At 44.0% G+C, this 26,781-nt stretch overlaps 2 protein-coding genes across 2 annotated transcripts; both read right to left on the bottom strand.

The window, feature by feature from the left end:
- Positions 1–1,025: 1,025 nt before the first annotated feature.
- On the bottom strand, positions 1,026–7,422 carry LOC139557268 (uncharacterized). The gene is made up of 8 exons (XM_071371832.1): positions 7,103–7,422; positions 5,196–5,401; positions 4,783–5,010; positions 4,022–4,250; positions 3,584–3,703; positions 2,530–2,627; positions 1,885–1,982; positions 1,026–1,698 (listed from the first exon to the last, which is right to left on the bottom strand). Exons 5-8 carry the CDS (start codon positions 3,688–3,690, stop codon positions 1,486–1,488), a joined length of 516 nt encoding a protein of 171 aa, XP_071227933.1. The 5' UTR covers positions 3,691–3,703; positions 4,022–4,250; positions 4,783–5,010; positions 5,196–5,401; positions 7,103–7,422; the 3' UTR covers positions 1,026–1,485.
- Positions 7,423–13,111: 5,689 nt separating this feature from the next.
- On the bottom strand, positions 13,112–23,618 carry LOC139557267 (phosphatidylinositol 4,5-bisphosphate 3-kinase catalytic subunit gamma isoform). Its single transcript, XM_071371830.1, has 11 exons — positions 23,417–23,618; positions 21,206–23,213; positions 20,748–20,813; positions 20,353–20,578; positions 20,058–20,152; positions 18,825–18,971; positions 18,598–18,688; positions 18,384–18,514; positions 18,059–18,170; positions 14,757–14,914; positions 13,112–14,612 (listed from the first exon to the last, which is right to left on the bottom strand). The coding sequence occupies exons 2-11, from the start codon at positions 23,198–23,200 to the stop codon at positions 14,355–14,357; spliced, it is 3,279 nt and encodes a 1,092-aa protein (XP_071227931.1). The 5' UTR covers positions 23,201–23,213; positions 23,417–23,618; the 3' UTR covers positions 13,112–14,354.
- Positions 23,619–26,781: the final 3,163 nt, after the last annotated feature.

Below are 26,781 nucleotides of genomic sequence, written 5' to 3'. Positions count from 1 at the left end.
TAGTTTGCTGTTCATGACTGTATTGATTTATTGTATTGGGTTTGGAGTTGTCCCAGTCACAGACAAATACAACTAAGGATCCATAACCAAGTCCTGCCCCAGCATACCTCACATTCCCTCATCATAACACCAACACGGTAGAGAGGGCTGTTAGAGCTAGCTGGACCAGGAATTGTTATAAATATACCTCCTCTCCACCCTAGGTGTAAAAATATGTTAATGTGACAGGTGAGGGCAAAGAATGGATTTATTGGTTTTGTTAGTGAGGGTCAAATTGCTATTTTGGAGTAACGTGCATAACTCTGCTCCGTACATACAGTAGTCCGTAGGACTGCAAAATGTATTATATTTTGTATTATCTAGTGTATTTTTAGGATTTGTGGGCTCAAGGCTATATAGGTCTGAATTCCACACTTCCATGAAGTCAGTGGCAGTATTGGCACAGTTAATAAATGATGGACGGACACCATCACACACGCTTCAGGGATGTCAAATTGTGGGTTTTCGGGCTGTAATTTCACAGAGTTGTACTCTTCCAGGTGATTGATGCATGGCCATGGTAAGGGAAAGTTAACCACTATGAAATCTAAAGTACCTTCTTGCTTTCATACTGATCGTGTTTGGCTGCAATCAGACGTTTATGTTTAGTGTGTTTATCCTTTGGGCCTGCATACCACCAATCAGGAGCCTGGTAAGGAGGCTCGTTGCCCTGAGAACCGGAGCAGTGAGTAGTAGGATTCAATGATTTGTCTATAACAGAGGTCAGGGGTCATTGGAGAGTGCTGAGTTGACATATTTCAGGTTCCAGCCATGGATGCACAATCACACTCACACACTCTTCCACGTCCAACCATACAAGCACACAAAGATACAGTATAAAGCAATGCTCTTGAGTGAAGATGCTTCATAGCTCTTTTCATTCAGCTGACAGTTTATGGTATCCACTTAGATTACATTTAGGATCAATATGGGGATTTTGATTGATAATACTTATTATTATTTTGGACATTGAATGATTCAATCAATTACACTTGCCACGTGTCACTTTTAATTACAAACTCACAAAATAATACACAGTTTCACAAATAAAATAATGACTATTTGTTGAAAACTATTAGTGGAAATTATAGAAATACAATTTTGAAAGTATAGCTTGTCATATTAAAGTGAAAACTACCATCATAAATTCAACTAAACATTCATCTTCTTAATCTGGGACTGCCCTCTTGTGGAATATTTGTCCCAGCATTACACACAAATTCAAATTTCACTGACACAAAGGGATTTTTGTTTCAATACGAATAACACAGCATAAGCACATTTAATAACACAAATATAAAAAGATGCATGATACTCTGACCCAAGATTGGTCTCTACATCTGATTAAATGATTTTCAATTAGCAAGGCTTTTGGAAGTATAATAAACAGTAGTTATATTACCAATAGCACTAGCTAATGCTTATTTAAAAATGCTAGGTTTCCCTTCACCTGTTTATTTGTGAGATAGGTAGGTAACTATGTGGTCTCTCGAGCTCCTCCAGGTCATCTAGGAGCAGAGCTGGATGGTTGAGGGAGAGAACATGGGCAGAGTAAACCTGGTGGAGCTGGGCCAGGTTGAACATATACCTGACCCCTGCCAGGTGCCGTAGGTGACCCCGCTCTCTCTGTCCATCCTGGTTCACAGAGACTTTCACCAACTGTGGACAAAGGGACAGGAAAGTGAAGTCATAGCTGTGTATGAGAAATATCAACCTCAAACATATTTTGTTCTGCATTTTTATCCCTGACTTTTGCTGACAATGTGACCCTAACCAGGAAACGCTCAGGGCCATTACTCATTAGTACTTATTACTGTAATTAGTGTAATGAATAATTAGCCTGACCTCAAGAGACTCAGATTCCTCCTTCTCCTCTAGGTCTCTGAGTCGTCTGGTGGAGTGTTCTCTCAAGTTGTCCCACAGGGCCTCAGCACTCACCTCATCTGACACACAATCAATCAATCAAATGTATTTTATAAAGGCCTTTTTACATCAGCAGTTGTCACAAAGAGCTTTAACGATCCCTAGCCTAAAACCCCAAAGACCAAGCAATGCAGAGAGGGAAGCACAGTGGCTAGCAAAAACTCCCTAGAAGGCAGGAACCTAGGAAGAAACCTAGAGAGGAACCAGGCTCAGAGGGTTAGTTCTTCTGGCTACACAACACAATAAATACATAACACAGAGGCACACTGGTCACATGAAAAGCTACAGACAACACACTGCAAGACACTAGATGGCAATAAATACATTAGCAGTGGGAATTAGTCTGTTGAACCACTAGGCTAGATAATGGGACTTTTCAGAAAGGTGAAATGGTGGAAATCACAGTGCTTGCTTAGCTGGGCTGTACCACTTCCTCCCGCTCCAGTTAGAACACACTTGAATGCCTTCTGGAAACATTCCAACCAGTTGCGCCACCAAAAAAGGGTACATTTGCATATAACATTGTCACCTAAAAGCAAAGATGTACTTTTGTATTATAACAGTTACCTCCCATGTTCTTCATCAGTAGTGTGTACCAGGTGGGTGAGGAAGTGTGGACAGGAGATGGGTTGAGGAAGTACTCAGCTGTCTCCTTCCCGAACAGCCTACCGAGAGACAGCAGCTGATCAAACAAACACATACATACACACACACCATGCCCTCAGTATATCAACCCATACTTTGCATCACACAAACAAACACTTCCGTCCAATTATATTGCCGACATTATATAAAAGCGGATTGTTGTGAAAATTGTATGATACCCACAGAGATGAATTCATGCATTCTGAAACAATGACCTGAGAAGACATACAATTCACACCCATAAACACTAATTCACTAATAATTACTATTACACACACATACATGTAATAGTGCCAGACATGCACACAAACATATACAGTTGGCATTGCTGTTATGATTTCAGTTGTCCTTGATGTCCTTTGTTTAAAAAAATGTTTTTTAAAAATTGCATTGTTGTTTGCTGTTTTCTTCTGTCTTTTCCCTTCTTCTCTTTAGTTCATTCTCTTGGTTGTTGGTGCATTTGGGGGGTTCTTGGGGGTGGGGAATGGATTTCATTGTTTTTTTGTTTTTTTTCCTGGGGGGGGGGGGGATTGTGGGAGGGGTCTTGAATGGTTGAGGAACAGCTATTGGGGAACTGTGGGGGGATCTTGGAGGGTTCAGGTTTCACAAGATTGTGATCATGAAAAAGGAAACTATGACATATATTTTATATCACTATCATGCACACGCACCCTCACACGTAAGGATGGCTCTGTTGCGGAAATACTGATACATGTTTGATAGTGTCTTGATGCTGTATTGTTTGTCCTTCATGTTCTAATAGTGTAATGTTACTCCTTCCTTGTGTTTTTTGTAATAAATTATTAAAAAATTATTAAAAAATTAAAAAAGAATAATAATTAGCTGTAAGTAAACAGATATAATTGGTACATTTAACATCCACACAGTATGCATATGGTTCCAATATACTGTATGTGCAGCATACAGATCTACACTCACTTACTTAAACCCAAAGAAACACACGAACATCCAGTACCTGTGCAGGTAGAGGCAGTAGTCCTGTTCAGTTCCAGCCACAGTGTTTGGTTCAGACGGGCTGTGACTGGGCCCCAGAACATCTGTCTCAATACCCTGTGTGCTCATATCGACAGGGAAGCTGAACAGGCACAGGGATGGAGTCCTCAGTCAACACCATATTATTTGTATTTGGTTGAATGTATTAGTTATTTTCTGTCATTTCCAACTCATCTGTCGTCTATAATCTATACCCAGCGTAACAGCAACAAAGATAAACATCAAAGTAATCACACATCAGAGATCATGCACTCCCTCATCTCTCCCGTCTACAGGAAGAATTACACAATCAAATCCCTAGCTGTTCTGTCCTCATTTAACACTGTGCTCATTATCACATGAAATAGAGAGGTGACAGGACCTCACCAATTCAAACAGATAGCTAATATGTAAAACCTACCTCTGTATTAGGTGATGAAAGCTGCTGTGCGGGGCTTTGTGTGTGCGCAGTTTGCTGCTGGGCTGTTTTTACGAAACAGAGAAACGCCTCTGTTTCACATCAGCGGTCAGTGTAGAGACACTGCATCTCTCAGCAGCTCCACAGGGCCCTGTTACTCTAGGGGCAGCGGGTTGTTGTTACGCCCACAGAGAGGTGATGGTTGCCAGGCTGCGGGGAGCACCTGATTCCCCTTGTTGGAAGAGAATACAAAAGCTCTCCTGACTCTCAATCACTCTCTCACTGTCTCACATCCTGTCAGATGGAGAGACCTCCATCTGACAGGATGTGCGTGTGTGAGTCTGTTCCAGTCTAATTATTAACCAAGACTGCGCGCCCAAACTCGCCCTGTTAATCCCAAACCAATCACTAGTCAAAAGGTAACAGAATAAATACATTAGTGAGAGACGACAAGAGAGGGGGTGAGAAAGTCATCTTACATTACAGGCTGAGTAAGACAGAAAGCCTAATGCTTATTGGAAGAAAAACACGACATGCAGTGAATACCGTAATTTAACAAATTCAGAAACAGAAAGAAAGTAAGAAACCACTAGTCAGATTTGTCACATAATTAGCATACAGATTCTCACATGCAAACACTGCTTTGATCCACTCCATTTTCTCCATGCCAAAATTGTTGTGACATTAAATGTAACCGTTTCAATTAAATGTTAGACCAGTAATGACATATCTCCGCCCCTCTATAAATATATTAAAACATCTACCTAGCCCTAGGCAGAGTTGCCATAACATGAGATTCTGGAGATAGCTGGAACAGTTTGATGGCTGAGGTCTCCCTTTCTCTCTGTGTTGACTAAGAGGTGCCATGCCCCATCAACATAACTGATTTAAAATGGTGCTAGAAAACCCCAGTCCACTCTGAACACCAGAGGAAATCAGTCATGCTGGGAAAAGGCAAAGGTCACAGATCCCAGGCAGCATTTGTCACATCCCTGGAAAGTGGAAACAGAAGGCCAAATTAAAGGCCAGCAATAGTCGAAACAAAAATGTGACTCTATAGTCGGTAAAGAAACGTATGCCCATATAATAGTGTCATTTTGGCTTGGCTAATCTATCAGTGGCTGTGTATCTATCTGTGTGTCTCTCTCCTGTGTCCACTCCCTTGCAGAGCACTTACATAGGTCAGACTGAGGTCGGGAGGATGTGAAGGGGGTACCTCCAGTGGACATTCCCATGGGCTGGTGTCAGTTAGCATTTCCCTCCAAAATATAGGGTGATTGTGGGGCCTTCCCTGCAGTAGCCCCCCGTCATGGGGAGGTGAGAGGACGCTGCACCATGTCATAACAGGTTAGCCACGGGCCGCTGCAGCTCAAAGCAGGGTCCCTGCAAGAGAACACGACATTGAAGAGGAACATACACACCATCACATACAGTATATATTCATTAACTTTTCCATTCCCTCTGGTAATGACATATATAAACCACGGGCATCCATGTAGGTGAACAAGGAGGATTCATTCCCGGAAAGATGCCAACAATGAGAGATCTGAGGCTGGAGAAAATCTAAAGAAATCTATGGGGCTCATTATTCTCACACAAAATAGAATTATGTCTTGATTAATCACTCAACTAGTTCATTCTCATTTCATTCTCAATCTTCACCTGTGCTCATCCTAATGGATATTCACAGGCAGTGTCTCGCCCCCTAATAACATGCCCCACCCTGGGGAGCGTTCTCATCTCCACGTGGTGACAAAGACCGGTTGTGATGGGGGAGGGCAGGAGAGCTAGGGCGGTGGTCTCAATATATAACGCCCTGGCTACCTGCATGTCTAGTATAGCATTGTGCACAGTATATGGTTAGGACAGCCCCGTTTAAAGTGACCATCAAGACTTGATTATTACTGTTATTTAACCAGTAGCTATCACATATTTGACAAAATGACGCAAAAGTAGGCTACATTTTTCATAATAATTGCACATAGATGGAAGGCTGCAAGAACAAAACAACTGAGAAGATTCTGACAACCTAGTAATTACACACCATAGATATTTCAGTCAAAACCGATCTCTCCCTCTTATGCTGTCAAAAATAATGGTACGGGCAGGGCCTATAATGGTTATTTCGTCTTTTTAATCCTTCATACACAGTATATTGGTCTACATCCTGTTCTGTGCTATTTAATCATGCAAAAGAAAAAAAGTAACTTTGGTTACTCTATGTCCATTAATTAAAAACGATTTGATTTGCACCCAAATGCTGTTGTTATACATTAGAAAAGTGAGTAATTGGACCATGAATCTCATCATTCTATCCTTGTTTCATATATCTATAGACGGAACATCGTTTGTGAAACAGGGAGGGAGATCAATTTCAACTTGGCCTCCATAACTTGTCCATCATACCTGTCCATCTCTCACAAGGAGCAGTTACCACCATGTGAGACCTTAGAGGACCTTCACTAACCACACCCCAGCCTCGGTTACTTTGATTAGTCTCATATATCTATAGTTATAATATCAAACAGAGAAGTTGTCCATCATACCTTTAATGTTAATCTCTCACAATAACCACCATGTGAGACTCCTCTAGAGGCCATGACTATAATCAAACAAACAAACCCGTGTAAGGAAGACAGTGGAGGAGTATTGATTCAAGGAAAGCAATCAACTCTAAAACAACAACACCCAGCTTCAGTTTCTCTCAGACAGCCACCTCTTGCACAGTACAGAGTCCAACACCCTGCACAAAGCCGCAGCATGCCATGGCAACACACACTGTGCCACCCCTGTGACTCACACACATTTCTTACTGGCACACCACTGGTATTGTTCGGAGAAAAGCCCCTGAATGGTGACCTAAAACAGAACTATCTAATGAACGGCACCTGTGTTTTAATATCCAACTACAGCTCCCTGTAACTCTGTCAATGTGCTATGGTGGATATAGAGGATATAGTCCTTTTTGCCCAAACTGTTACTCTTCTACATGGATGGACACCCATAGACTTCAATGACTTAAATACAACCCCATTTTCATATTTCGCTAGAACTGGATATCCTAGAAGAGAGACATGTACTTACCCCTTGATGCAATAGGCAGGGTGGTGGCGGTGGTGTCTGAGCTTTGCCCCGTGGTGTGGGGGCACCCAGTGCTCCAGAACAGGGCCAGTAACAGTCAAACCACTAAGCAGCTCTGACACAGTGACACAGAAACACTACACTAAAGGGAGAGGGAGGGGGGGAAGGAAAGGGGGGTAGGAGAGATTTAACGAGAGGGACAATACAGAAAAGGACAGTAGAGAACATGGAAGAGATTAGGAAAACTAAAAACTAGAATTTGTGGGAAATTGTTTCAAAGGAGACAGATAGATGGATGAAACAGGCGATGAAGGAGCGAGCTAAGCAACCAGGGTCGTTAAAAGAGAGCATCAAAAAGAGGGAGGAGAGTGAGTAGAGGAGGCAGATCCATGCTGCCCCCTTCACTACACCACGGTACCCCTAAGTGCCCTAGTCCTACTATCACAAGCCTCTGTGAGGCTCCACCCACACAGCTTAAATTAACTCTCAAAATGAGGGTTTCTGAGAAACAATCCCTGTCTGCATCATGCTGCCATATTGCCTGTCACTATAGTAGGCCTACACATACAAGTGACGGACAAACATGTACACAAATAGATTAGACCCCCTCACACACACTATATTGTATATATGTACTATTATAGATAATTGTGTAGTCTAGAGTAATTGTCGAGGTTACCTAGCCAGCTACACTTTCAAACAAAGTCAACAACGCAGCCACTGCTAGCTAGCCTATTTCACCAGCCAGCAGTACTATATCATTTTAGTCAATAAGATTTTTTGCAACGTAAGCTTAACTTTCTGAACATTCGAGACGTGTAGTCCACTTGTCATTCCAATCTCCTTTGCATTAGCGTAGCCTCTTCTGTAGCCTGTCAACTATGTGTCTGTCTATCCCTGTTCTCTCCTCTCTGCACAGACCATACAAACGCTTCACACCGCGTGGCCGCTGCTACTCTAACCTGGTGGTACCAGCGCGCACGACCCACGTGGAGTTCCAGGTCTCAGGCAGCCTCTGGAACTGCCGATCTGCGGCCAACAAGGCAGAGTTCATCTCAGCCTATGCTTCCCTCCAGTCCCTCGACTTCTTGGCACTGACGGAAACATGGATTACCAATGATAACACTGCTACTCCTACTGCTCTCTCCTCGTCTGCCCACGTGTTCTCGCAAACCCCGAGAGCTTCTGGTCAGCGGGGTGGTGGCACTGGGATCCTCATCTCTCCCAAGTGGACATTCTCTCTTTCTCCCCTGACCCATCTGTCTATCGCCTCCTTTGAATTCCATGCTGTCACAGTTACCAGCCCTTTCAAGCTTAACATCCTTATCATTTATCGCCCTCCAGGTTCCCTTGGAGAGTTCATCAATGAGCTTGACGCCCTGATAAGTTCCTTTCCTGAGGATGGCTCACCTCTCACAGTTCTGGGTGACTTTAACCTCCCCACGTCTACCTTTGACTCATTCCTCTTTGCCTCCTTCTTTTCACTCCTCTCCTCTTTTGACCTCACCCTCTCACCTTCCCCCCCTACTCACAAGGCAGGCAATACGCTTGACCTCATCTTTACTAGATGCTGTTCTTCCACTAATCTCATTGCAACTCCCCTCCAAGTCTCCGACCACTACCTTGTATCCTTTTCCCTCTCGCTCTCATCCAACACTTCCCACACTGCCCCTACTCGGATGGTATCGCGCCGTCCCAACCTTCGCTCTCTCTCCCCCGCTACTCTCTCCTCTTCCATCCTATCATCTCTTCCCTCTGCTCAAACCTTCTCCAACCTATCTCCTGATTCTGCCTCCTCAACCCTCCTCTCCTCCCTTTCTGCATCCTTTGACTCTCTATGTCCCCTATCCTCCAGGCCGGCTCGGTACTCCCCTCCTGCTCCGTGGCTCGACGACTCATTGCGAGCTCACAGAACAGGGCTCCGGGCAGCCGAGCGGAAATGGAGGAAAACTCGCCTCCCTGCGGACCTGGCATCCTTTCACTCCCTCCTCTCTACATTCTCCTCTTCTGTCTCTGCTGCTAAAGCCAATTTCTACCACTCTAAATTCCAAGCATCTGCCTCTAACCCTAGGAAGCTCTTTGCCACCTTCTCCTCCCTCCTGAATCCTCCTCCCCCTCCTCCCCCCTCCTCCCTCTCTGCGGATGACTTCGTCAACCATTTTGAAAAGAAGGTCGACGACATCCGATCCTCGTTTGCTAAGTCAAACGACACCGCTGGTTCTGCTCACACTGCCCTACCCTGTGCTTTGACCTCTTTCTCCCCTCTCTCTCCAGATGAAATCTCGCGTCTTGTGACGGCCGGCCGCCCAACAACCTGCCCGCTTGACCCTATCCCCTCCTCTCTTCTCCAGACCATTTCCGGAGACCTTCTCCCTTACCTCACCTCGCTCATCAACTCATCCTTGACCGCTGGCTACGTCCCTTCCGTCTTCAAGAGAGCGAGAGTTGCACCCCTTCTGAAAAAACCTACACTCGATCCCTCCGATGTCAACAACTACAGACCAGTATCCCTTCTTTCTTTTCTCTCCAAAACTCTTGAACGTGCCGTCCTTGGCCAGCTCTCCTGCTATCTCTCTCAGATTGACCTTCTTGATCCAAATCAGTCAGGTTTCAAGACTAGTCATTCAACTGAGACTGCTCTTCTCTGTGTCACGGAGGCGCTCCGCACTGCTAAAGCTAATTCTCTCTCCTCTGCTCTCATCCTTCTAGACCTATCGGCTGCCTTTGATACTGTGAACCATCAGATCCTCCTCTCCACCCTCTCCGAGCTGGGCATCTCCGGCGCGGTCCACGCTTGGATTGCGTCCTACCTGACAGGTCGCTCCTACCAGGTGGCGTGGCGAGAATCTGTCTCCGCACCACGTGCTCTCACCACTGGTGTCCCCCAGGGCTCTGTTCTAGGCCCTCTCCTATTCTCGCTATACACCAAGTCACTTGGCTCTGTCATATCCTCACATGGTCTCTCCTATCATTGCTATGCAGACGACACACAATTAATCTTCTCCTTTCCCCCCTCTGATAACCAGGTGGTGAATCGCATCTCTGCATGTCTGGCAGACATATCAGTGTGGATGACGGATCACCACCTCAAGCTGAACCTCGGCAAGACGGAGCTGCTCTTCCTCCCGGGGAAGGACTGCCCGTTCCATGATCTCGCCATCACGGTTGACAACTCCATTGTGTCCTCCTCCCAGAGTGCTAAGAACCTTGGCGTGATCCTGGACAACACCCTGTCGTTCTCAACTAACATCAAGGCGGTGACCCGTTCCTGTAGGTTCATGCTCTACAACATTCGCAGAGTACGACCCTGCCTCACGCAGGAAGCGGCGCAGGTCCTAATCCAGGCACTTGTCATCTCCCGTCTGGATTACTGCAACTCGCTGTTGGCTGGGCTCCCTGCCTGTGCCATTAAACCCCTACAACTCATCCAGAACGCCGCAGCCCGTCTGGTGTTCAACTTTCCCAAGTTCTCTCACGTCACCCCGCTCCTCCGCTCTCTCCACTGGCTTCCAGTTGAAGCTCGCATCCGCTACAAGACCATGGTGCTTGCCTACGGAGCTGTGAGGGGAACGGCACCTCCGTACCTTCAGGCTCTGATCAGGCCCTACACCCAAACAAGGGCACTGCGTTCATCCACCTCTGGCCTGCTCGCCTCCCTACCTCTGAGGAAGTACAGTTCCCGCTCAGCCCAGTCAAAACTGTTCGCTGCTCTGGCACCCCAATGGTGGAACAAACTCCCTCACGACGCCAGGTCAGCGGAGTCAATCACCACCTTCCGGAGACACCTGAAACCCCACCTCTTTAAGGAATACCTAGGATAGGATAAAGTAATCCTTCTAACCCCCCCCCCCCCTTAAAAGAGTTAGATGTACTATTGTAAAGTGGTTGTTCCACTGGATATCATAAGGTGAATGCACCAATTTGTAAGTCGCTCTGGATAAGAGCGTCTGCTAAATGACTTAAATGTAAAATGTAAATTATGCATGCATAATCTCACTCTCTCTCACTTCCTTTAGTCACTTTCCTTACTAACACTCACGGTCAGAAATGAATGGTACATAATGTATTGCGTCATTCTGGAGTCACTTTCATTGTAAATAAGAATAGAATATGTTTCTAAACACTTCTACATTCATGTGGATTCTACACTGAACACAAATATAAATGCAACATGTAAAGTGTTGGTCCCATGTTTTATGACCTGAAATAAAAGATCCCAGAAATGTTCCATATGCACAAAAAGCTTATCTCTCTCAAATTTTGGGCACAAATTTGTTTACATCCCTGTTAGTAAACATTTTTCCTTTGCCAAGATAATCCATCCATCTGACAGGTGTGGCATATCAACAAGCAGATTAAACAGCATGATCATTACACAGGTTCACCTTGTGCTGGGGGCAATAAAAGGCCACTCTAAAATATGCAGTTTTTTCACACAACACAATGCCACAGATGTCTCAAGTTTTGAGGGAGCGTGTAATTGGCATGCTGACTGCAGGAATGTCCACCAGAGCCCATTGCCAGAGAATTGAATGTTCATTTCTCTATCATAAGCTGCCTCCATTGTTGTTTTAGAGAATTTGGCAGTACGTAGAGAACCGGCATCACAACCGTAGACCACGTGTAACCACGCCAGGGCATAGGCCAGGGCATAGGCCCACCCACAAGTGAGTGGGCCTATGCCCTCCAAGGCCCACCCATGGCTGCACCGCTGCCCAGTCATATGAAATCCATAGATTAGAGCCTAATTCGTTTATTTCAATTGACTTATTTCCTTATATTTACTTAGTAAAATCTTTGAAATTGTTGAATTTTTATATTTTTGTTCAGTATACCATGATTACGGAGTCTTGAATGAATTCTGAATAATGAGAGAGAAAGTTATTTGTGTGAGACAGACACACAAATATCAAACCCCCAAGACAAGATAACCTCTCACCATTACAATAACAGGGGAGGTAGGCATTTTATATCATACCCCCAAGACATGCTAACCTCTCACCATTACAATAACAGGGGAGGTAGGCATTTTATATCATACCCCCAAGACATGCTAACCTCTCACCATTACAATAACAGGGGAGGTAGGCATTTTATATCATACCCCCAAGACATGCTAACCTCTCACCATTACAATAACAGGGGAGGTAGGCATTTTATATCAAACCCCCAAGACAAGCTAACCTCTCACCATTACAATAACAGGGGAGGTAGGCATTTTATATCATACCCCCAAGACAAGCTAACCTCTCACCATTACAATAACAGGGGAGGTAGGCATTTTATATCATACCCCCAAGACATGCTAACCTCTCACCATTACAATAACAGGGGAGGTAGGCATTTTATATCATACCCCCAAGACATGCTAACCTCTCACCATTACAATAACAGGGGAGGTAGGCATTTTATATCATACCCCCAAGACATGCTAACCTCTCACCATTACAATAACAGGGGAGGTAGGCATTTTATATCATACCCCCAAGACATGCTAACCTCTCACCATTACAATAACAGGGGAGGTAGGCATTTTATATCATACCCCCAAGACATGCTAACCTCTCACCATTACAATAACAGGAGAGGTAGGCATTTTATATCATACCCCCAAGACATGCTAACCTCTCACCATTACAATAACAGGGGAGGTAGGCATTTTATATCATACCTCCAAAACATGCTAACCTCTCACCATTACAATAACAGGGGAGGTAGGCATTTTATATCATACCCCCAAGACATGCTAACCTCTCACCATTACAATAACAGGGGAGGTTAGCATTTTATATCATACCCCCAAGACATGCTAACCTCTCACCATTACAATAACAGGGGAGGTAGGCATTTTTGGGGGCTATGATATTTGTGTGTCTATAACTTTCTCCCTCATTATTATTCACAATTAATTCAGGACTATCCGTAATCATGGTAGCATCCACATTAATGTAGAAGTGTTCAGAAACATATTCTATTCTTATTTACAATAAAAGTGACTCCAAAATAACACAATACATTATTTACCATTCATTTCTATTTGGCATAAAATAATCTGAAACACAACCAAAACAAACAGCAAATGCACCCAACAACTTTTTAGAGCCACAAGCTTGATGTAATCATTGCGTGCTGGGAATACGGGACCCAATACTAAACTTTAGACTACTTTAATACACAAATTAATTTTTTCCAATAATTTGGTCCCCTAAAATGGGGGGGACCATGTACAAAAAGTTCTGTAATTTCTAAACAGTTCCCCCGATATACTGAAGCTGACAGTCTGCACTTTAACCTCATAGTCATTGTATCATTTCAAATCCAAAGTGCTGGAGTACATTGCCAAAACAACAAAAAGGTGTCACTGTCCCAATACTTCTAGAGCTCACTGTGCATGTTGCCAAGACAATTCTTACTTTAAGACTCAAAAAGTAAGTTTTTTGGCAACCCAAACAAAATCACATAGAAATGTGTGTTATAGATCTGTCATTCTCAATATAAATATAAGCAAGTCTAAGAAGCGGTAGATCAGTTCTGTGTGTGCTATTTTATGTTTCCCGTTCCTAAGTTTTGTTTGTGTCTTTTACTATCGGTTTTGAACAAAAATACTATATTTGTGGTAGGGAAAGGGTATGTCACAGTGGGTTAGATAGTACAATGATTCTCTACACTCGCTTGTTTTGTCACAAACTGAGATTAGGTGAACTATTAGAATTTTAGCAACCAGGAAATGGCAGAGCGATGTCTGCATAGCGACATCTTTAATGTCTGTCGGGTAATATGGCTTGCGGAAGTCTGCATTCATGTATATGGACCGAACATCTTATTCCTGTATTCATCCTTTGTTGTTTTCTTGATGCATTCAGTGATGAATAAGAATGTGGCTTTGTGCAACATTAATTACAGTCTATATTACCCATCTATATACCCTTAGCCAATTATAATTCAGAGATTTAACCCAAGCATTATTAAAGGATGAAGGACATACAGTTCATATGATTTGGGTTTAGTAGATATCATTAAGGAAGTAATAGATTGTCCGCATGCTATCATACCAATTTATTCTAATCAGCTGGAGCATATCGCACAGGTGGACAACAGCAACACTCCCTCATGCAGGATTTGAATTTGGCCTGACACTTGAGTACTATATCCTGTCAATGCCAGTCTGTTGTGTAACACCTGATTCTGTTGGGTTTAAAAACAAATTATAAAATCATATGAATCTCAGGCATAAATGGGGTTCTGGAAGTTGGTTCTACTTAATGCCAGCCAACATGTGGATCCACCAGTTGGCCTGAACCGTCCAGCCCAGTTCCTCGCACTTTGCTATCTGCTGGTGGAAGTGTTCCCGTGCGTTGTCCTCCCCCTTGTCGTCCTGCAGTGCGTCCCGGAGGTAGCGCATGTCCTCTGCAGCGCTGAGCTCAGGGATCCCCGTCAAGAGCATGAGGGAGAAGAGGGTCACCAGCAGGCGAGAGTGGGAGCGCAGGGACAGGTAGGCCTGGGTACATGTGTCCTGCAAGTGGGGAGAGAATAACCACTCGTTTGACAACCACACACATACAAACTCAGAAGACAAGGATAGACAAAATAATAACTCCAACAGTTATTTAGCCTTCACATTTAAAAGAAAGTGAGGACCTTCAGATAGGCCGCTTACCCTGAACTTCTGGAAGTAGAGACTGGGTTGACCTTTGATCCTGCCCATGACGTAGAGGAAGTCGGGAGTGAGGACAAAGGGGACCCTCTCCCTGTTAACCCCCAGGAACCGTTTGGTGTTCCCCAGGATGTGGCCAAAGTCAATGTGAAACAGATTCCCTTTGGAGCAGGAAACATGCTTTACATTTTTAACACTCCACTCACCATATCAAGAGGACAGTGAATCAATCAACAAAATGTATTTTATATAAAGAGCTTTTTACATCAGTAGTTGTCACAAATTGCTTTACAGATACCCAGCCTAAAACCCCAAAGAGCAAGCAATGCAGATGTTGTCACGTTCTTGATAATGGACGGACCAAGGCGCAGCGTGACTTGAATTCCAATTTTTTTTATTCACAGTGAAACTTCCAACAAAACAATAAACTGATATCGAAACATGACATACATGGTGCAACAAGCACATGCACAAACAATATCCCACAAACAGGTGGGAGAAAGGGCTTCCTAAATATGATCCCCAATTAGAGGCAACGATTACCAGCTGCCTCTAATTGGGAGCCATACAACCCACCAACATAGAAATAGAATGACTAGAACACCCCCCTAGTCACGCTCTGACTTAAACACCATAGAGAACCAAGGGCTCTCTATGGTCCGAGCGTGACAGATGCAGAAGCACAAGGGACAGGATATGAAAAGGGACAGGCTGTTTCATTGAGACTGATGACCTTGCCTTGATTTTATTTTTACATTGCAGGCACTGCATGTAAAACTTAATATAAAAAACAGTTGTCACTGACAACTAAATGTACATGCTTCAATCTGCTCAGAATACATACAAATGCTCATCTTTATTTTGATCTTTGAACACTGTGCACAAATTAGATTTTGTCAAACAAAAAACAGATAATACAGAAAAGGTGAACCTGACATGAGTGAAAAGGTCACCAAAGACCTACACTGCTCAAAAAAATAAAGGGAACACTTAAACAACACAATGTAACTCCAAGTCAATCACACTTCTGTGAAATCAAACTGTCCACTTAGGAAGCAACACTGATTGACAATAAATTTCACATGCTGTTGTGCAAATGGAATAGACAACAGGTGGAAATTATAGGCAATTAGCAAGACACCCCCAATAAAAGAGTGGTTCTGCAGGTGGTGACCACAGACCACTTCTCAGTTCCTATGCTTCCTGGCTGATGTTTTGGTCACTTTTGAATGCTGGCGGTGCTTTCACTCTAGTGGTAGCATGAGACGGAGTCTACAACCCACACAAGTGGCTCAGGTAGTGCAGCTCATCCAGGATGGCACATCAATGCGAGCTGTGGCAAGAAGGTTTGCTGTGTCTGTCAGCGTAGTGTCCAGAGCATGGAGGCGCTACCAGGAGACAGGCCAGTACATCAGGAGACGTGGAGGAGGCCGTAGGAGGGCAACAACCCAGCAGCAGGACCGCTACCTCCGCCTTTGTGCAAGGAGGAGCAGGAGGAGCACTGCCAGAGCCCTGCAAAATGACCTCCAGCAGGCCACAAATGTGCATGTGTCTGCTCAAACGGTCAGAAACAGACTCCATGAGGGTGGTATGAGGGCCCGACGTCCACAGGTGGGGGTTGTGCTTACAGCCCAACACCGTGCAGGACGTTTGGCATTTGCCAGAGAACACCAAGTTTGGCAAATTCGCCACTGGCGCCCTGTGCTCTTCACAGATGAAAACAGGTTCACACTGAGCACATGTGACAGACGTGACAGAGTCTGGAGACGCCGTGGAGAACGTTCTGCTGCCTGCAACATCCTCCAGCATGACCGGTTTGGCGGTGGGTCAGTCATGGTGTGGGGTGGCATTTCTTTGCGGGGCCGCACAGCCCTCCATGTGCTCGCCAGAGGTAGCCTGACTGCCATTAGGTACCGAGATGAGATCCTCAGACCCCTTGTGAGACCATATGCTGGTGCGGTTGGCCCTGGGTTCCTCCTAATGCAAGACCATGCTAGACCTCATGTGGCTGGAGTGTGTCAGCAGTTCCTGCAAGAGGAAGGCATTGATGCTATGGACTGGCCCGCCCGTTCCCCAGACCTGAATCCAATTGAGCACATCTGGGACATCATGTCTCGCTCCATCCACCAACGCCACGTTGCACCACAGACTGTCCAGGAGTTGGAGGATGCTTTAGTCCAGGTCTGGGAGGAGATCCCTCAGGAGACCATCCGCCACCTCATCAGGAGCATGCCCAGGCGTTGTAGGGAGGTCATACAGGCACGTGGAGGCCACACACACTACTGAGCCTCATTTTGACTTGTTTTAAGGACATTACATCAAAGTTGGATCAGCCTGTAGTGTGATTTTCCACTTTAATTTTGAGTGTGACTCCAAATCCAGACCTCCATGGGTTGATAAATTTGATTTCCATTGATAATTTTTGTGTGATTTTGTTATCAGCACATTCAACTATGTAAAGAAAAAAGTATTTAATAAGAATATTTCATTCATTCAGATCTAGGATGTGTTATTTTAGTGTTCCCTTTTATTTTTTTGAACAGTGTATATCGAGTGCTGTGTTAGTCAACCATGTTGCCTTCACACCGACTGTGAATGTTTGAGCAGCTTGGCAAAATTAACTGCAGTTAGTACATCTAATTGGTGCACTAATTAGTCACACAACACACAAATGGTTGATGACAAATCAACAACAGATGTACATATTTTGAACCATTATAATTATTTATATTGGTACATTTTTCAAATTATGTTAAGGATTCTTGTTAATGGAAGTTATTTGTCAAAATGAAAACCTGCATAGTGCAATTCATTGGATTCAATTAGGTTGCCAGTACCGGACTAGGCTCTCGGGCTGCTAAAACTAAATAAAAACACTGGAGAATATTGAACCAATGGATGCATCTATTTTTTCCAATCCATATGTGTGATGGGTCTGCACTCAGGCTACAATGGAAGGTTACCGTTGCGTGGGAGAATAAATATGTTTAGGCTTCTATGCCTTCATCAGTGCTCTACAAGCACTGGTACGGACTGATGAAGCCATATAAGCTGAAATATGTGCTGTTTTCTGTTTAGAATTTTTTGGTGCTTTGCACTAGCACCTTTAATTATACTTTCGAGCATGTATTAAATTACGTTTATTTTTGCATCTCGGCCTCCTTTGTATTCCTTTTCATGGTTTGAGTGCGAGTACCCAGAATGCATTCATCAAATTTTGGGGGGACAAAATAACACTATTTTATGCTGTGTCTTCCATTCTTCTTTTCTGTTAGTGAAAGGTATAATACTATTCTCATTCTTACCTTGGTCTGTAATCATGATGTTGTCATTGTGGCGGTCCCCTATCCCCATCACATACGTGGCCACGCAGTATCCAGCACAAGAGTTAACAAACCTCTCCATAGCCTGATAGTGCTGAGATTAGGTGGGAGAAGTTCAGGGAATTGTAAAAGCATGAGCATAAAATGTCACAATGTCACTGGGGAAAAGCGAAATGACTTCTGTACAGTCTCTCATAAACTACTGTATCATGTCTAAGATTGAAAAACAATTCGTGGAGATAGGAGGTATAGCTATTGATCCATATTGAAATGAGGGAAGAAATTGTGATATTTATGTGTTATTTACAATCTCTTGGAGTGGACACTTCCCCTTGAGCCACTCAAACAGGGCATCGTTCTTGAAGGCTCCTGTTGTGCCTCCTTGGATCCTCTGCAGGGCAGCAATGGTGACGGCATCTCTCACAATCTCTATCATGCCTGAAAACAGATAAGTGGTTATCAATGATTGTGACACAGTGCATTTTCAATTAGAGACTGAATATTGAACTATTGTTAATGACCTATATTGTATCCTGTAGAGATGCAGCCATAGGGCACAAGATTCAGATCCAGTGATTTCTCCTGCCATATAGAATCCATCACCACCAGTGTCTGGAAACATCATACAAATGATCAATCAAATATAAGTCAAACATTACCTAACAACGAAATAAGATACGTTTTAAGTCATATAATCACTTTTTAAGTATCGTATTTTCCACCGATCATTTAGCTAGTCTTTACTCACCTGAATCACCAGCATGTCCTGTCGGAGGTCATCCCCCTGTTTGAAGATGATGCCTACAGGGGGACCAGAGGGGCATGGAGAGTCCATGGAGGAAAACTCAAGCCACAGAGGCTTCTTCTTGGAGGCCATAACCTTGCATCTGTCCAGCTAGAGTTGTGGGGATTGGAGGATTGGGAATGGGATTGGCCAGAGGGAAGCGACTTTTAACATATTATAATATGAAATGACAACCAACAACAGGAATTATTAAAGGTCATGAACAGTCAAAATCATGTTTTTCATGAACCAACATCGGAGAAGGCCAACATCAGAGAAGGCCAACATCAGAGAAGGCCAACATCGGAGAAGGCCAACATCAGAGAAGGCCAACATCGGAGAAGGCCAACATTAGAGAAGGGCAACATTGGAGAAGGCCAACATTGGAGAAGGCCAACATCGGAGAAGGCCAACATTGGAGAAGGCCAACATCGGAGAAGGCCAACATCAGAGGTGTGTTTGCAGAGGGGCGTGGTTTACATAGCTAGTTAGCTACTCTACTGGTGCCAAAATTTAACTGTAGGGTGTCAGCAAATATAATTAAAAGTTTACACTTCATCTATGGCAAAGATACTTATGTTTCCCTTTTCATCTGTGTCTGGTGTTTGCTAGTTACTGGCTAGCTAGGTCTTCAGCCAGCATGGAACAAAATAGAAGGGAAGGATCGTTCAAAACTTAACGCAGTTGTCATGTCAACATATCCATCACTGCTGCTGTGAACCGCATCACAAGAGACATGTCAAATTGGAGATATAATTTTTTTTACACAATTGATGCAATTTCAATGTTGTTTGAGTTGCTTTGTTAATAACCATATTTGATTGAGATATTTTTACTGCAACATTGCTCACTACACTATATCCACGTTTCCTGATATAGGCGTTTCAAAGAGCTGTCAGTCAATGCGAGCTCATGAATATAAGCTCCATGCCCACTCAGCCTGTCTTTTCAAACTTCCTGGTAGTTAGCCATGAGAGAAAATGTACTTCAAAAGGATATTTTACATGGGAATCAGAATGACTGTTCAGGACCTTGAAGATAAATCAGGTTCAATTTCACCTCAGGACTCATTGAGGTTAGAGTGTAAAATACATGGGGGGTTAGAATCACAGTAAGTTGTTTTTGTGACCCTGACAGCAACAACACATTCTGGCTAAAATGTCCCTTCCTGCCATACAGACACTGAATTAACCTTACCAGGATTCTGCCTGCTCTGATGCGTGGGTCAAAGGGCACTTGGAAGTCTGATGGGAGATTACATGTCCTCAGGAGCTCCTGAAGCCTCTGGGCAGCTGGGGAACAAACAATCTGTTACCAACTTTATATGATTCGATCAAATTTGATTTTATAACACTCCAAAGGCAACTGTATGACCATTCCAATGTTCACAGCAATATATTTCTTCCACTCTGACCCAATGGAATTTGTTCTATTTATATTCTATGACATTTTCTCTGTTCTACATCCCAGTGGAGCCAGGCCAGAACCCCACCTGTGGATGGGAGGTCCGTCTTGTCAGGGTAGAGTCTCTTGACCACACTGGCAACCTCATGTAGGGCCTCCACAGCCTGCACCTGGCTGATGAAACTGCTCAGCATGGCCTGGCCACAGCCCAGCAGGTAGGCCTCTAGCACCACAGCCATACGCTGACGGAAGAACGGGCAGCCCGCCACCTCACTGCGCAGGTACCAGAAGAAGAAGTGGCCAATTCTCTTGCTCTGTACGCCAGAGGAAAGTTAATTGAAGTATATCTTACTATAGCTAATGTATGTTATTTATGCATTACAAGCATAGCAAGGTACAGGTTCACTCCCGTGACCCCAATAAATCACAGTCAATAATTTCCTTGGAAACTAAAACATAGAAGTTCACACACAGGTCACATACTCTGAGAGCTCTTTGGATGAGGAATCTAGTCAGGAAGCTGTCATGGTAAGGCTCCACTTTGAGAGTCTATGGAAAAGAAAGAAATAATAACACAATACTGGTCACAAACATCCCAGTGTGCATCCCAGTGTGCAGTGAAAAGCTGCCCTTTGTGCTATGTCAATGTTTGCTGAGCAACATGAATGAGTGACTTCTTGGTAACAATTGTTACTCTCTTGTATTCTATCAAATAAAATGTTAAGTTACATGCACCGAATACAATGGATGTAGACTTAACAGAGATAATACAATTGTCCAGTTCTAAGAAATAGCAGGTAATAACCAGGCTGTAAAATAACCTGTTAACCATAGATATCCTATAATTAAAGACTTATTTCAACTTGTTTTTTTCAATGTACAGAAGGACAAATCAATCATATGATTCCTTCTATTCCATATTCGTCCCCTATTCAACGTACCTGCACCAGCTGCAGCAGATACTTCAGCATCTCATCATTAGACAAGCTCTCCAGTCTCTGGACAGCCAGCTTCCTGACCCTCTCATCAGCAAAGTCCACACTGAGGAGCTCCAGGGCCACGGAGACATCCAGGTCTGGGGGTTCCCAGTGACTCAGCAGCCAGTGGACATCCTGCACAGAGCTGGGTCTTAGCCAGTCTACGCTGCGCAGGAACTGGGGGAGGTTGGAGGCATACTGAACACTCTCCTCCCTGAACCTCCTCAGACGGGCCCTGTCTGTGGTCACTGGGGACGAGGAGGATCTGGCAAACGGGTCGCTCGCGATGGGAGACAGGCTTTTATCAGATAAGCTGGAGTCGGGTGAGGATGAGGGGAAAGACTGACCAGGCGAGGAGCAGGATCCAGGGGAGGTTGTGCTGTGAGGGAGAACCACAGGGAAACTGTAGCGGTCCAGGAGGAAGGTGATAGCCATGGATTCTGCCACGTCTGGGTTGGTGGCAGAGGAGAGCTTATCCGCCTTATAGGTAAAAGCATCTTCCTCCAGCTCGGGATAGGCCCACATGTGAAGGGTGTGTGGCCCTTGGCTAAGGACGGACCTGTGGTCTATCAGAAGGAGATTCACAAAGTACAGCAGCTTTCCCTTCCCTCTCTGGTGGTCTGGAGCTTTAAGACCAGAGGATGGGGACTTGAATTCCTTTGTTGCGGCGCTATCATGGGTGCAAGCATTGATGATCAGGCCCAGCTTAGCTCCACGGGGAAGATTCCTGAGGAGGATATCAAACTCCAACCACTCGTTCCACAGAACTTCATCAGCAAAGGCCTTGGGTGTGGAACAAACAGAGGTTACCACCTTGCTCCCGTAGAGGATAGAGGCCTCCACGTGGATGAACTGAGGAGGCTTGCCAGGGGGTTGGGGTATGTCGAAGCCCAGGAGCTTCACTCTGAACTTGCGGTTGCAGTCCCAGAGTGAAATCATGAGGATGTCATCCACATCCTTTCCCTCCAGGGCCAGCTCTTCGTGGGAGCTGGAAAGCCCAGTGAAGCTGTCCACAAGGGGCCAGTCTTCGGCCCTCACAGTGTCCTCATCAAGCTGCGCCATGGGGACCACAGACAGATGGAGCGCCTGCATGGACTTCAGACACTGCCGTACCCACAGGGAGTCAGAGAAAGGGAAGTCTCCAGAGAGGAACTCCTCCCTGCCACAGACCTTGAGAACCATGTCACCAGACTCACATTCCAGAGCATGGTCTACCATGATTTTTCGGAAGACCTTGATGAGACCTTCAGGTGATATATTAAAATCCACCTTTACACTGAAGCACACGTCATTGTAATGCATGTTGACTGATATCTTTCGGCTGAGCTGTTCCTCCTGGACTTTTGGGATGGGGGCTGAGGTGGTCCATGGCTCTGTTGCATAGGCCCTGGGATCCCGCCTTCTTAGCTCTTCCTGGCGGGGAGAAGCCAGCTTCCTGCGTGTGAAGCTGAGCTCGCCGAGCCTATTTTCTGCTACTGTATCCAGGTCATGGCCAATCAGGTTGACCAGGGTACGGTGGTGGCTCTGCCTCTCCTCTGTGTCATCTGGCTGAGGCGACACCACTATGTGTGCTACCTGCCTTCCCCGGGAGTCACGTGACCATGGTACATCCAGTGTCCGGAGAACCTGGCAGTCGTCAAAGATCTCATACCAGTCCTCTCCCTTGGGGTAAAGCAGTACAAACTTTTCAGGGTCCAACAGGCTTAATGGATCGGGATGGCAGTTCAGCTCTTGAGTTTGCATGCAGATACGAAGACGTAGCTGATGTACACTGCATTGTGCTGGTAGCCTCACCACTACCAGGACTTTCTCTTGCCTCTCCCCAGCCTGGATGCCCTTCCCTGGGCGTAACTCACAGATGAACCCCAGGCTGTTCTCAGAGCAGCTGGCTCCGGACATATCTGTTGCAAAATCTGCATATTCCCTGATGCCTTGACCAGAGTTAGATTCAGTCGCCATTCAATCTCCTAGACTAACAAGAAAAACAATGATCTAGAATTAAAAGCTTTCCTTGTTTTGATACTGTGCATTAACCGCACCCAGGCGTACACACACAACAGCCGACACATAATTCCCACCTTTCAATGAGACAGTTCATCTGAAATTGTAGATTAGAATGACATCTTACTTGATGATAGAAAGCTTTACTTTCAGATAAACTACAAAAAATCTCACCTGAACAGATTTGTCCTTCCTGGTTCCTTTACCACAGCAACAATAAATGACTGACTCCGTGTGTACGTACTTAAATAAAATTTCCCCTTCTGTAATTCTTGGATACTTCCTCATTCCTTTCAGAGTTGCTACCCATAAGTCAAGTCAAAGAGAAATAAATCCTTGTAATGGCCTGATAAGGAGTTCCTCTATTGTGGTCTGATAAGAGTTTACTGTAAACTGATAGGTAACCTAACAGAGGAAGCATTACCAGTGAAGTCCCTGTGGATTGAAACATGCACGCATGAAAGTACAGAGACAATAACAAAGCATTTGTACATTTGTGCAAACCTGTTTAGCTTGTTGTCACTCATAGCTCAAGTGCTTTCCATCCTGGCATGCAAAAGATTTTTTAGTGAGTGTTTTCATACTTGGTCCCTTTCAGCCAATTTGTGTGAACTCAGTGCAGTTCGCTTAATGTTTTGTGCAGTGTGACCACTCCAAAGGAACTCAGACCACTCAAAAGAGCCCCTGAAGCGAACCGAAGTGAGAGCATCTCTAGAGGTGGTCCCAGTTCTGTTCCGAGTTCGGTTCGCTTGAATTCCACGGTCCGGTTCCCTTTTTTAGGGCAATGTGAACACAAAGCTCCTCAGATTCACTTGTCATTGTTCCCGTACCCAGAGTGTGAATTACGGGAGAGTTAAGTTCCTGAATTTAGACATGAGCTCCTCTAAAGGCAACAAAAGTCAAACTTTATGGAGGCCTCTAAATATTGATCATTTGACTGAGAAGTGCGCCGAAAGCAAGACACATCACTCTCACCAGAGAAAGCATCCGAGAATTAAGAACACCTTGCTAGTATTGAGTTGTACCCCCCCATTCTTCTGCCCTCAGAACAGCCTCAATACATCAGGGCATGGACTCTACAAGGTGTCAAAAACATTCCACAGGGATGCTGGCCCATTTTGACTCCAATGTTGACTCCAATGCAGTTTGGGTGGTGGACCACTCTTGATACACACGGGAAACTGTTGAGCGTGAAAAACCCAGCAGCGGTGCTGTTCTTGACACAAACCGGTCCGCCTGGCACCTACTACCATACCCCGTTCAAAGGCACTTAAATCTTTTGTCTTGCACATTCACCCGCTGAATGGCACACATACACAATCCATGTCTCAATTGTCTCAAGGCTTAAAAATCCTTCTTCAACCTGTCTCCTCCCCTTCATCTACACTGATTGAAGTGGATTTAGCAAGTGACATCAATAAGGGCTCATAGCTTTCACCTGGTTAGACTATGTAATGGAAAGAGCAGGTGTTCTTAATATTTTGTATACTCAATGTAATTCGTACTCTGCCCGCACCACACTAGACTACTGCAACACCGTTTACCTTGCCGTAACCCCTCACATTGGTGCCACAAAAGAGAGAAAATTATGATGTGCTCTTTTTGGTTGTTGATTAGTGATTGTCAAGGATGAACAGATATTCCAAAATATGTGTGGCGCTTTAGTTCAAGATTACTTGTTTGCAATATGTGATCTATAGGCTAAGAGAGCTTCATAAGCTGTTGATTGATTGTGGGGTTTGAATAGTGTGAGAAGACAACATATTTGGTGAGAATGACAACATAGGGTGCAACATCAACTCTTGCTCTTAAAGGGGCAGTAGCCTACATTGGGTGTACAATTTTCAATAACAGCATTATTTAATATGCAGTTATTATTCTTCTATTTATTCTGAGATTGATTATTTTAAAGAGGACTACAGTATATGTGAAAACACCCTCTGTGAGCAGCGACCACACTATTACCTGATCGTACAAGGAAATTCATGAAAAGGAAAACAGCCACAGTGAGAATGCCTTACAAATGGTTACATTGTAGCTAACAATTGCAGCTCTCAATGTACATTTAGATTTCTAATGTATTCATCTTATCTTTTTTTACATGTTGTCATAGTGCTCCTGACGTAATCACTTCAACTGCTAACGTATCCTGATAATGGAAATGGTTGAGAATCCACTATTAACTTACTTCATGGCTTCAAGAGATGAATTAGAGTACCATGGTAACAACACAGTACAGCCCCTGGCTTATACACTGTATAGGCGGATGAAGCAGATCTGAAATGACCTGGGGTCTGTTCTTGTCTTGGCTCTCATTTCTCACATTGTTCTCAAATTACTATGGCATTAAATCAAGGCAAGTCTTTAGTTCATCGTCAAATGTTAGCCGAGTCTTGTTTGGCCAGCTTTATGTGAGCCAGTTTGAGACTACAGAGGCTGGCTCTGGTACTGGGTAAACGGGTAATAAAAACTCTTAAGGATCGGACCCTTTTTTTTAAATGTACGCCTAAAATGACATACCCAAATCTAACTGCCTGTAGCTCAGGACCTGAAGCAAGGATATGCATATTTTTGATAGCATTTGAAAGGAAACGCTTTGAAGTTTGTGGAAATCTGAAATTATGTAGGAGAATATAACACATTAGATCTGGTAAAAGATAATACAAACAAAAAAACAGCCGTTTTCTGCAGTTAGATTAACAACAATTTAAGCTTTCTGCCCAATTAAGACATGTCTATGTCCCAGAAAGTTGGCTGTTGTATACAACATTTTCTATTCACATTATCGCATATTGAGCAACAACCGTCCCGGCATTAAAACCTCCTTAAGAGGTTTTAATGCCCGTTTAGCCAGTACACTTTTAGCTAACTCCTAACCTTAACCCCTAGCCACCTAGCCACATAGCTAACTTTAGCCACAACTAATTGGAATTTGTAGCATATTGTACATTTTTGAAATTCGTAATGTATTGTATGAATTACAATTTCGTAACATATTGAACAAATTGCAATTCGTAACAAGTCATACGAATTGTTATTCGTAATAAATCATACAAAATGGATGATGGACATCCCCAAATGAATAAATACCATACAAAACATAACATATTATACTAAATGGAGTGTCTTGGATTTATGTACATAATAACACGAAATGCCCTGAGACCATGGTGTTTTGGGAATCGCACAATATACACAAAAAATACCGATTTCCATTTTGATGAACAATAAAGCTGTATTGTAATGCCTGCCATCAGCCCACTCATTTTCATAACATACAGTCAGGTCCAAAATTATTGGAAACCTTGATAAAGATGAGTCAAAAGTAAATAGTAAATATTTATACTAATACAATTATTGCTCAGAGAAAGAGATTAAAACTTATTCGGGATCGGTGTGCCTTCCAAGGGACGGTTGAGCTAACGTAGGCTAATGTGATTAAGTAACAAGAAAAAATCCCAGGACATAGACATATCTGATATGGGCTGAAAGCTTAAATTCTTGTTAATCTAACTGCACTGCCCAATTTACAGTAGCTA

The sequence above is a fragment of the Salvelinus alpinus genome, chromosome 28, assembly GCF_045679555.1.
Source record: "Salvelinus alpinus chromosome 28, SLU_Salpinus.1, whole genome shotgun sequence".
NCBI classification, from domain to species: Eukaryota; Metazoa; Chordata; class Actinopteri; order Salmoniformes; family Salmonidae; genus Salvelinus; species Salvelinus alpinus.
Note: the sequence above shows the minus strand (reverse complement) of the source record. Positions and strands in the feature narration are given on the sequence as shown.

Excerpts from the sequence above, each read along its gene's own strand:
- LOC139557267 (XM_071371830.1), bottom strand. The coding sequence starts at position 23,200 with ATGGCGACTGAATCTAACTCTGGTCAAGGCATCAGGGAATATGCAGAT. Across the intron at positions 20,153-20,352 it reads GACGGACCTCCCATCCACAG|CTGCCCAGAGGCTTCAGGAG; the intron begins GTGGGGTTCTGG and ends TTTGTTCCCCAG. Across the intron at positions 18,972-20,057 it reads TCAGAGCAGGCAGAATCCTG|CTGGACAGATGCAAGGTTAT; the intron begins GTAAGGTTAATT and ends CCACAACTCTAG.
- LOC139557268 (XM_071371832.1), bottom strand. The coding sequence starts at position 3,690 with ATGAGCACACAGGGTATTGAGACAGATGTTCTGGGGCCCAGTCACAGC. Across the intron at positions 2,628-3,583 it reads TACTGCCTCTACCTGCACAG|GCTGTTCGGGAAGGAGACAG; the intron begins GTACTGGATGTT and ends GTCTCTCGGTAG. Across the intron at positions 1,699-1,884 it reads AGGAATCTGAGTCTCTTGAG|TTGGTGAAAGTCTCTGTGAA; the intron begins GTCAGGCTAATT and ends CTTTGTCCACAG.